We start from the raw sequence: 10,381 nt of genomic DNA, 5'->3' as shown, positions 1-10,381 counted from the left end.
GAAGAAAAGAAGAAACAGTCTTTCAGTGAATGTGCTGGGAGCATGCAGTGAAGGAAACCCCTAGGCTCGGCGTCGGCAGACTGCGGCTCGATAGCCAGATGTCCACGTGGCTCGAGGGTAAAACGGAAATGCTTTCAAAGACATTATTCAGATCATAGCGATAACGTTTATTTGTGAAAATATACTTGTGGTCCTCATCATTTTTAAAGTATTGCGAGGGACGGGATTGGCTCTTCCATCTCAAGTTTGTCCACCCCTGTCCTAGACAAGTAAACAGAGACAGTCATCTCAAAAGAGGCTGTTGGTCTTACCCTGTCCAGAGCAAAGCAGAGCAATAAACATCAGACAACATGGACACACAGAGACAAACAGACACACAAGGACACATGGACACATGGACACACAGGGATATAGGAACACATGGACACATGGACATACAGGGACACATGGACACACAGGGACTAATGGACACAGGGACTCATGGACACATGCAAACCTCAGCCTGCATACCCCAGGCCTACGTGGTGCCCGGCTACTACAACCAAGCACTCTGAGAGGATGGAGATGGACAGTTCTGGAAAGATGGAGCTCACACCAGGACCCGGTGACTGTGACTGCCCCAGGCCTGGCCTGGATCCTCCTCCCAGTCTGGGGCTGAACTCAGCCTGGGCCTCCACTTTTCAGCCAAACGGCAGCCTGGCCCAGCAAGTGAACAGAAACACTAGGATGGGAGGCGCTCCTTAAAAGAAACAGCCGAACGCCTAGGGGGGAAGCCTAGATGGCAGACAGGGATAGGACGGATGGATGGACGGAAATGGAAAACAGGGAGGAAGAGGGCCGTCCCCGTGTGGGCTGACCACCTCCAACCCGAAACAAGACGTGGGGGATGGAGTGGAAGAAGAAAAGAATCACCTCCGTCACCCTGCCCCCCCCAAGGACAATGGGAAGGCCACCGAGGAGAAGAGGGCAGGAAGGGAAAGATGATCGGATCAGCCAGCACGACGCCTGAGGAGCCAGAGGAAGAACTCGGCCGAGAAATGCGTGCAGCAGGACGCAGGGGCCGGGGTGCAGGAGATGGCGTATTGGTCAGGGGGACCCACTCACTGGAACAAGCACTCTCCCGGAGGCTGCGGGGCGCCTCGGCAGTGGGCGGGGCGCTGTCGGGGAGCACCTCCCTGAGTGGGGAAGGAAAATGTTGGGTGAGCAAGGCTGTCCCAGCCTGGGTCCCCACCTGCCACCTGCCGCCTGGCCACTCACAAGTAGCCTTCACTGTTGGGGTAGTCTTCCTCGTCCTCCTCCTCGTCCTCATCCGTGTCCTCACAGGCTGGCTCTGGGGATGACATGAGAGTCAGCCCCGTCAGGGAGGACCCCAACCTCCACGCCCCACCCCAAGACCCAGCCCCAGCCAGCCAGAGCACCTGGGGTCCCAGACACACCCTCGTTCTCGTAGCTGGCCACGCTGATGGCTTCAGAGGGAGAGAGGGAGAGGAAGGGGCACGTCAGCTCAGGCTAGCCGCCTGCCCAGCCCCGGCCTCTCGGGACACTTACCACTCTCCGAGTCCTGCCGGGAAGATAGCATCTGGTGGCAGCTCACAGGGGGTCGTGGGGAAGTCCTGGGAGTCAAAGGTTAGGGGGTAATGCCTGGGATGGGGGTTAGTAACAGGACAAGAGCCCGCTAATTCAGGGAGGTTAGAGGGCAGAGAATGGGCTGGGCTGGGGAATGGGGATGAGGGGCGACTCACGGGATGGGGGGCACATCTGGCTGGGTCATAGGGTACGAGGTTGTGTGGATGGGGTCCGGTGGCCAGTGGGCAATGGTGTCTGAGAACAAGACCCACTTGTAGGGAAGACTGCGGCTGCCACCACCCCTCTTGCGCTTCAAGGGGCAGGCTGGAGGCCCGGGCAGAGGGTCTCCCCCCTCCCCACACCTCAAGTAGTGGTACAAGACAGAGACCCAGACAGACAGCCCCTCACCCCTCTACCCAAGGGCAGGAACCCTCCGAGTACTCACAGGGCCGCTTGATCTGTAGGTTACCTGGGTATAAACTGGTAGGAGAAAGAGCTTGGCGTGGAGCCAAGAGAGCCCCCAACCCCACCCTAAGCCATGTAGGGGGTATGAGGGGACCCACAGGGTCACCAGGGCAGACTCACCCATCTGAGGAGGCACTGTCATAAGAGGCTGGGGAAGAGAGAGCTGATAAGAAAGGAGGTGCCGGAGAGGGCTCTGGGTGGCAGGACCCAGCTGGGTGGGGGCAGGCTCCCTGGTGGGGCCCACTCACCTGGCAGCTCTCGGCAGCGCAGACACAGGGCCAGCAGCAGCACGGCCAAGAAGGGCAGCAGGAGCCCCAGCCCGGCAGAGGCCACCACCACTGCCTCCATCTGCGGAGAGAAGGGAGCCCCCCGCAAGGGCAGAGCTGCAGCAGGGCTCGGGGGTGGCCTGAGGCGCAACAGAGCCCTTTGAGTTGTTCCTTGGGCCCCCCTTCCCTACAGGGCAACGTGGGGTCAGTGCTGGCTTGGGAAGGCTCTGGGCCCCCGGGCAGGCAGGCCAAGTCCCAGGCTGGGGCCTGGAGCCCCGGCTGCTCCCTGCATGGTCCCTGCACCCCGGCCGAACCTGCACCTCGCTCCTCCACGCCTTGTCGGCCCCTGCCTGCGGCAGGAAGCTGTGGTGAGCGCTGGGTGAGGGCAGGAAGTCATCGGGCTCGCACACTGCACCGCCCCACCCACCCCCACCCCGGCAGTGGGACATGGAGGGGAACGACCCCCCAGGCAGGTGGGGGGTGGCCAGCAGGCTGGTCTCCATGTCCACAGGCTACAGGAGCCAGGAGGGGAAGCTCCACCCTGGGAACTTTGGGGTACACAGGGCAGTGCCTGCCCACCTGAGGGGTGGGGCCTGGGGTGGTGGGGGGAGGGGGGACATGGGCATGACTCATGGTCACACCGAGCCAGCTCACTGGGAGGAAAGCGGTCCCCTCTCCCTCACCCAACCAGAGGGCAGACACTTCCCAAAAGCCGGAGGACGGGGACCAGGCAACCCTGCAGGCCAGCGGTCACTAACCCCAGAGGAAGACTCACACAGGCACTTGGGGTCTGGCTATACATTTTATTGAGAAACAAATAGCACCGAGCCCCTGGGGCTGCTCCCATGGAGGGGTCCCCCAGGCCCCCACTGTCCCCCAGGCCCCGGGGCTGCATGCCCGTGTAGTGTATGGAAGCCAGAAGCTGGGACACAGTCCTGGGTCGTTCATCCCAGGAGCTGGGCCAGGCCAGGCCAGGCCGAGGCTTGGGCCCAGGCTCCTTCCAGGGTGGGCTGGGTAGGTGCCAGCAGGCGTGCAGTGGGTGAGCCAGCAACGTCCATCAGATGAGCACGCTGGACACGGGGACCCGGGTGGAGCGGCCACGCTGCGGCACTACGATCCGGTCATCAGCAGGCCCTGCCTCTCGTAGCACACCTGGCGGGAGTGGAGGGGCAGAACCAGAGCTGGGTGGATGGACAGACACAAGATGGGGGGGGGGGCAGGGGAGACAAACAGGTGACAGCAAATGGGTGGGGCTAGAGTGCCACTGGGATGTGACCACAGAGTCGGAATTGAATGGAGAGAAGCCAGGGGCATGAGGCTGAGCAGACGGGAGTTGTGGACAGATGGCAGGGCCCCCAACTGACCCTGCACGTGTAGCTGGGCACGCCGGCGGTCGCCCTCAATGAAAACGGCAGTGCCCAGGAAGGCTGCCCCGCCCAGCGCCCCAACGAAGGCGCAGAGCATGAGCGAGAACTGCAGAGCCCGGAACTCGGACAGGAAGGATGGGGGCCAGCTCCGGCGGAGACGGTCGGAGATCTGCAGAGAGGCCAGTGAGCTGCCGTCCAGGGTGAGGGAGTCCGGGATGGGGCAGAGGTCCACCGCACCAGTCTCGTCCTTCCTCCCGCCCCACAGGCCGGCCCAGGGGCAGAGCTCACCAGGCCGATGAGGTAGGGGCTCCCAGCGTCGCCCAGCAGGTGGGACAGCACGATCTGGAAGGCCTCTGCAGTGGACCGCCGTGTGGGGATGACCACGTACTGGGGGCAAGAGGAGCAGGGGCTCAGGGTTGGGCCCCCAAGAGGCAGAGGTCGGGGTGAGCCTGGCTCAGAGGGGTGACCAGGCTCAGGGCAAGGGTGACAGCACAATCGAGGGCGTCCCACCTGCCCTGCGCCCATGCACCTCTGGGAGAGCTGCTTACCAGCAGAATGTCAGCTACGATGGCCCAGTTCATGGACAGCAGCGTCTCCCCGACAAAGATGAAAATCTGAGGGAGGGACGGCCCTGTCACCGTGGAGCAAACGGGCTTTCCTCGGTGCCCTGGGTGGAGACCAGCTGGTCCCTTCCTCAGTGGAGCCCCCGTGGCCAGGGCCACCACGATGACCATTGTACAGGTGAGGAGACTGAGCCCAGAGCACTGAAGGAAGTTGCTTACCCAAGTGCCCCACGGCTGGGATTCAGAGCTGGGCATTCCTGGCCTAACCAGACACCCAGTGCGCCATCCTCCGCCCTGAACCGCACCTCCATGACGCCCGCTGGCTACTTACGTAGGTGGCCACGATGCTACCACGCGCACAAGCGAGGGACAGGAAGAGAAAGGGGGCAGAGCCCAGGAGCCCCGCAGCGCAGACCAGAGGGTCAGCCCGGGGGTTGGAGCGGCGGAGGTGGCGGCTGATCTCCACACCCAGGCCCACGCCCAGGACACCAGTCAGGCAGGTGATGAGCCCAAAGATGAGGCTAGGGGACAGGGCAGAAGGTGTGCCGGCTAGGTCTTCTCCCTGCTGAGCCTCCCGCCCGCAGCCTCTCCCTCCAGTCCTGGAGAGCAAATCCCAGCTGCCTGCTACCCACGCTCAGCTCCTGGCTCATAGAGTACCCCATACCCACCCCCCACCCCACTCCCCCCTGAGGCTAAGGCCTTGCTGTGGACTCAGGTTTCCAACAAGCCTGCAAGTGGCCCAGCCCGCTCTGCGTACCTGTCAGAGGAGGAGCAAGACTCTCCGGGGAGGCAGGGAGGGGTCTCCCCCAGGACCACACGGGAGCGAAGCAGGAAGGCAGGAGCCCAGAGAGCCAGGGAGCCCGTGACGAAAGCTACGGCCGTGAAGCCCAGGGACGACAGGACGAAACTGGGGCTGCACAGGGACGGGGGGAGGTCAGTGAGGACCTTGCTTCTCCCTCCCTCGCTGGTCTGGGCCAAGGCAGGGCACTAAGCCTGCAGGCAACTGGTGGGGCCTGGCCTGGCCCCTGGGCCTGTAATTTAAGCAGCTGCCACAAGAGGGCATGCGGACAGAATCCCTGGCATTGGTGAGGACCCAAGTCCCCTGGGAGCACGAGCCAGATGCCCCAGCCCTCCCCTGGGGCCGCACCTGACAGACCAGGATGGGCTGACACTCACTTTCTGGCCAGAGCCTTCAGGTCCGCCCACCACGAGGTGGGGCTCAGGGGTGGCGAGTCCGAGTGGCGCTCCACGGCCCCCCGAGGCGGCTCCCGGACCACCAGGAACAGCAGCAGGACGGCGACCACGCCGAGGCCCGGTGTCACCTGGGGAGAAAGCAGGCTTCGGGAGCGGGCCCAGCTGGGTCCCACTCCAGGGCAGAGCCTGGGAAGAGAGGGTGTGTCTGAGCTGCAGTGAGGGGGGCTGAGGCTGCCACTGGGGACCGGTCCCTTTCTGCCTCACTTTGTCCTCCTGGGGCTTTGTCCACCCTCATCTGAGTCCGAGGAGCCATCTTCCACCCAGTCAGCTGGCACAAGGGCCCACACTGCTCTAGCCGGGCACCACCCTGGCTCACGGCTCCCGGTGCTGAGGTTCCTAAGCAGAAAGGCCTCTGTTGGCAGCTGACTGAAGTCCATGGAGGAAAGACCAGGTGATTCTAGAAGCCCTGGAACCTCTCACCCTGGGGCTTCCTTACAAACAGATAAAACGAGGTAGAACTGCCCTGTGGGGTGCCGGGACCCTAACTCCCTACAGGGGTAGAAAGCCCCATCACCCTTCTCCGAGGAGCGGCTGGTGGCTTGAACTGCTGACCACGCAGTTACCAGCCCGATGGCTCAATCACCACGCCCCGCCGGGGCTGCTTGGGGCTTGCTTAGGGGTGCTGAGAGCACCTTCTCTGGGCTCAGTTTGACATGGGGCTCTGTCGCTGGCCACCTGGAGTAAGGTCTGGCCCACAAAAGGGAGGGGTGGAGGCGAGGGTAGGGAACGGGCTGATCCCTCCCCAGCGGAGACTCACCCTCAGAGCCCAGTGCCAGTCCCCGGCCACATCCTTCACCTTGGAGCCTGCAATGTAGCCCAGCCCACTGCGGAGCAAGCAGGATGGACACAGCGGTCAGCTGGGCCTCCAACAGCAGGCCCCAGCCCTGGCCCCCAGGTGCACCGCTCCCTCACCTGCCCACGGGGATGGCGAAGTAGAACACACTGAGCATGCGGCTCCGCTGGTCGGCCACAAAGAGGTCTGCAATGAGCGTGGGCGCGATGGTGGAGTAGCTGGCCTCTCCGACCCCCACCAGGCCTCGTGTCAGGAGCAGCAACCAGAAGTGCTGGGTGCAAGCGAGACAAGGGTGGGGAAGGGAAGGCAGCAGGCCCCCACGGTGCTGGCCCGGCCCTCAGCCCTCAGCCGGGGCTGGCGGGAGAGGCCCGGCTCCCCAGTGGGACAGGCCGGGGCTGGAATCCTGACTCCACTACTTACTTACTAGCTGTGTCTCTCGGGAAAAGTAACTTAACCTCTCTGAGCCTCAGTTTCCTCATCTGCAAAAGCCGAATAATAAGGCCTTGCTCTCATCGCTGTTGGTAGGATCAGACAACAAAAGGTCTGTCGGTCACTCTGCAGGCCGGTGGGTGCCAGGTCAGTCTTAGCTTCTGGGGGGCCACCCACCTGGGCCACCCCAACAGGGGGGTGGGGGGGAGGGGAGGGCCTCGTTCCGGTCTACCCAGCACACCAGGAGGCCAAGCCTCCAGTGACCACTTCGGGAAAGGAGCAAAACGTAGCAGGTAGGAAAGGCGGGGTGGGGGTGGGGGGAGCGAGCAGGGGTCACAAGTCAGAAAAGGCACTCTGGGAAGGAAGACATGGGTCAACAGCAGCCAGAGAGTCCAGGGCATGGGGCGAGACCAGGAGCAGGAAGCAGGAGCTGCATTGGGCAACCAGGAGGTCACTGGTGACTTTGGCAAGAGCCGTTTCAGCGAGCTGCCACGGGGGCAGCGAGGGCAGCAGTCAGCAGGGCCCTCCGAGGGGGATGGGGAGGGGCTGCTCTTTCACCCAGCCTGGCAGTCAACACTGGGGGGCGGGGAGGGGGGTGCGCTTGCAGGAAGTCTGGCCAGGAGGGGAAGTGAGAGGGTGTGGGAGCCAGGCACAGTGTTCCACGGTGAAGAAGCAAGTGTGAGGGCTGAGGTATGAAGTGAAAGAAGCCCCTGGTGAGGGGGAGAGGGAGCGGGGGTGAACCAGAGGAGGGGCTGGCAGAAAAGGGGGAGAAGGAAACGGCAGATGTTCCCTAGACCCAGCATGCAAGGGGCCCGAAGCAGCGAGTAAGGGGTCGGCTGGGGGCCTCACCTCTCTGGGGATGAAGGATGAGCCCAGTGTCACCAAGGACCAGAAGGCAATGCCCCCACACATGAGGTACTTCCGATTGTACCTGTCACCCAGGTAGCCAAACACAGGTGCCAACACCATGTAACTGGAGACGAACACTGCAGGGAAGCAGGGAGTCACCGACCGTCGCCAAGGAGCGCGGCAGGAGCCAGGGAAGAGTCAGTGTTTTCCACCCTTCAGCCCAGCCCCCAACGCCCATCAAGGCGTCCTGCCAAGAAGGCTGTCCAGTCCAGGCTTCAATCTCTTTCCAAAACTTCCACGGTGGAGTGGACGGCCCAGCCCACTTGCTACTTCCTTCCACATAGGGCTCACAGTGCCTATCCCATCCGAATGCTACCTCTCTCCCCACCCTCAGGCTTGGCCACACTCACCCCTCCTCCCCCCACCCCCACTCTCCTCGGGAACTTTCCCAGCTCAATTCTATCGCAGGGCTTTTGGGACCTGTGATCACATGTGCCTAGAACATCCTCTCTTCGTTTCTGAACCCCAATGCGCTTAATTCCTTCAGCTTCCGAGCCAGTACTTCCTCATACCAACCCTCTCTGTTGCATCTAGTTTAGTTTCTCTTGTACAACATTTATCCCTGTGGGAAATGATGTCATTTATTAAATTTGTATTGACGAGTGCCTCCCCCGAACCCCTGCAAAACACACACACACACACACACACACACACAGAATGTTGGCTCCATGAAGGTCAAGGTCCTGCCTGTTGTGGCCACAACTATGTTTCCATCATAGAACGCACAGCCCAGCACAAAACCAGTGCTCAGTAAACGCCTGGATGGACATGTCAATAAATGGTGCTGCCTCGAATGAGCCTTCTCACGTTTGGTTACCTTGACCCATCTCCTTCTTCCTCCTTCACCTACAACACTCCCAGCTCCCATTGGCCTGGAGCAGACAGAAGACCACCACACAACTGCTTTTAAATCCCCAGCTGCCTCTCTTCGGCTGTGTGCCTCAGGCAAGTCTTAACTCTACTACCAGCACGTCTGGAAAGGCCTACATCTGCTTTGAAGCTGGGATAGCTCTGCTCAGGCACGCTTGAGGAACGAACTGCGCAGAGGAAGGGAAGGGCCTTGAGTCAGGATACGTGGAGGGCAGAGGGTCCGGTGGGTCACGGAGGACAGAAAGGGAAGCCTTGCCTACACTGCGTCCAAAAGAGATGCGCACCCTGGTCTGCTTTAACCGTTCTACTAAACCAAGGCCCTCCTTCAATGTGGTGCCCCAGCTGAGCAGGGCAGCCCCCGAGTAACGTGTGGGCCACCCCACTGGGGAGGGCGTTTGCATCACCAACCCACTGCGTCTCCGGGCTCCTTCTCTGGCCACTTGCCAAATCTACTGTCCTCCAAGCGACTTCGAATCAGAGCCACTAGGCCTCCATCAGTGAGGTCCCGGGCCTGCTGGTATGTGACCCCAACAGGCAGAGGAGAAAAGCTGCTGGGTGCCCAGGCGGGGTCCCTGCTCACCCGTCTGGATGAGGCCGGAGCTACTGTCTCCGATGTCGAAGAACTGCTCAATGTCTGGAAGGACGCCTGGGAAGCGGGAGAGCGGAGCTGAGCCGGGCCGGGCAGGGCGGGCAACCCCACCCTGGAGACCCCTGCCCCCTTCCACTCTATAGCCGGTACCCGCCACGGTGAAGCGATCCATGTAGTTGAGGAGATTAATATAGCACAGCACGGCCACTACGAGAGCCGAGCGGCCCGGAGACAAGCCCGTGATGCGCTGCAGTCTCTGCCGGTCCGGGACCTCAGGCTCCCCGGCCTTCGGGGCTCCCAGGAACCCCGGGGTGCCGGGCACGGGCCCATCGCCCGTGTCATCCGCCTGGCTGAGGAAGGGCGTGGTGTCGGACCCGGCCATGGTCCCCGGGGGCCGCGCCCGCCCGCGCTCTGGTCCCACCGATGATCCCACCTGCGAGGGGACGAGGCTGGAGAAAAGAGCATGGAGGGAGCCCAGGCGAGGCGCGCCCGGAGGAGTCAGGTCAGCCCGGGGACGCGGCGGGGCCGAGAGAGGGGCCCCGAGCCCGGTCTTGCCTCCCCATCATGCAGACACCCCGCGCGGGAGGTGGCGGGGGTCCGAGGATGCCGGGGACCGAAGCGGGTAGCAAAGGGTCCCCACCCCCGGAGCCCTCCCGGGCTGCGATCCTGCTCACCCCGCTCAGAAGCGCGCTACACTCGCCGCCGCTCAGCCCCGGGGCTGCCCCACGGCCGCCGCCATGCTGCTTGGGAGCCGGTCAGGTGATGCGGGGCCCGGGCAGCAAAAGCCCGAGCGGACACACTCTGCGCACGTGACCGCCAGCCGGCGTACGGAAGCCGCCACGGGAAACCTTCAGCGCGCCGGCCCGGCCCGCGTTCTCGCGCCACGTGACCGGCCGCGGTCGCCCTGGCAACGCGGCAGCGCCGCCCCGCCGCCCCGCCTCGGGCTGATAGCATCTTGTCTCCAGGGTAGCTCTGCCCGCTGGTGAAGTCACCTAACTTTTCGGACTCCAGAGCGCCCCGCCTGGCCGACTTCAAGGTCGACCCCGAGAGCGGAACCGTCCGTGGGAGCGCGCCCTAGAAATGCCGGAGGCCACCTTTCGTCCTAGGTCCCTGCTCTCTTCCTCACCGCCCGCCTGCAGCCTCACACTCGCTCAACGGTCGGTGAATGGATGTCCGAGCGGACCCCCAGCCTGGCGTCGCCCTCGCCCCTGTCCCACCGTGCGCGCTGCCCACCCACAGCCTCCACTGTAGACTCGCGTGGCTGCCGAAGGCCGGCTTCCGCCCGCGGCCGGAGTCCTTGCGCCCTCTGG

At 63.1% G+C, this 10,381-nt stretch overlaps 2 protein-coding genes across 2 annotated transcripts; both read right to left on the bottom strand.

Moving 5' to 3' along the window:
* Window positions 1-451: 451 nt before the first annotated feature.
* Window positions 452-2,800, bottom strand: LAT (linker for activation of T cells). Its single transcript, XM_045284927.1, has 9 exons — window positions 2,612-2,800; window positions 2,280-2,379; window positions 2,152-2,179; window positions 2,012-2,046; window positions 1,743-1,821; window positions 1,549-1,613; window positions 1,437-1,466; window positions 1,258-1,330; window positions 452-1,175 (listed from the first exon to the last, which is right to left on the bottom strand). Exons 1-9 carry the CDS (start codon window positions 2,798-2,800, stop codon window positions 722-724), a joined length of 1,053 nt encoding a protein of 350 aa, XP_045140862.1. The 3' UTR covers window positions 452-721.
* Window positions 2,801-3,086: 286 nt separating this feature from the next.
* Window positions 3,087-9,816, bottom strand: SPNS1 (sphingolipid transporter 1 (putative)). The gene is made up of 13 exons (XM_004705701.4): window positions 9,746-9,816; window positions 9,222-9,504; window positions 9,063-9,128; window positions 7,553-7,689; window positions 6,394-6,545; window positions 6,239-6,305; window positions 5,404-5,549; window positions 4,985-5,140; window positions 4,559-4,748; window positions 4,213-4,278; window positions 3,953-4,051; window positions 3,662-3,833; window positions 3,087-3,449 (listed from the first exon to the last, which is right to left on the bottom strand). Exons 2-13 carry the CDS (start codon window positions 9,451-9,453, stop codon window positions 3,355-3,357), a joined length of 1,578 nt encoding a protein of 525 aa, XP_004705758.1. The 5' UTR covers window positions 9,454-9,504; window positions 9,746-9,816; the 3' UTR covers window positions 3,087-3,354.
* Between the last annotated feature and the right edge of the window lie 565 nt (window positions 9,817-10,381).

The sequence above is a fragment of the Echinops telfairi genome, unplaced genomic scaffold (genome assembly GCF_000313985.2).
Source record: "Echinops telfairi isolate 266 unplaced genomic scaffold, ASM31398v2 ScPeMD7_5;HRSCAF=22, whole genome shotgun sequence".
In the NCBI taxonomy this organism is placed as follows: domain Eukaryota; kingdom Metazoa; phylum Chordata; class Mammalia; order Afrosoricida; family Tenrecidae; genus Echinops; species Echinops telfairi.
This window is presented reverse-complemented; position numbering and strand designations above follow the sequence as displayed.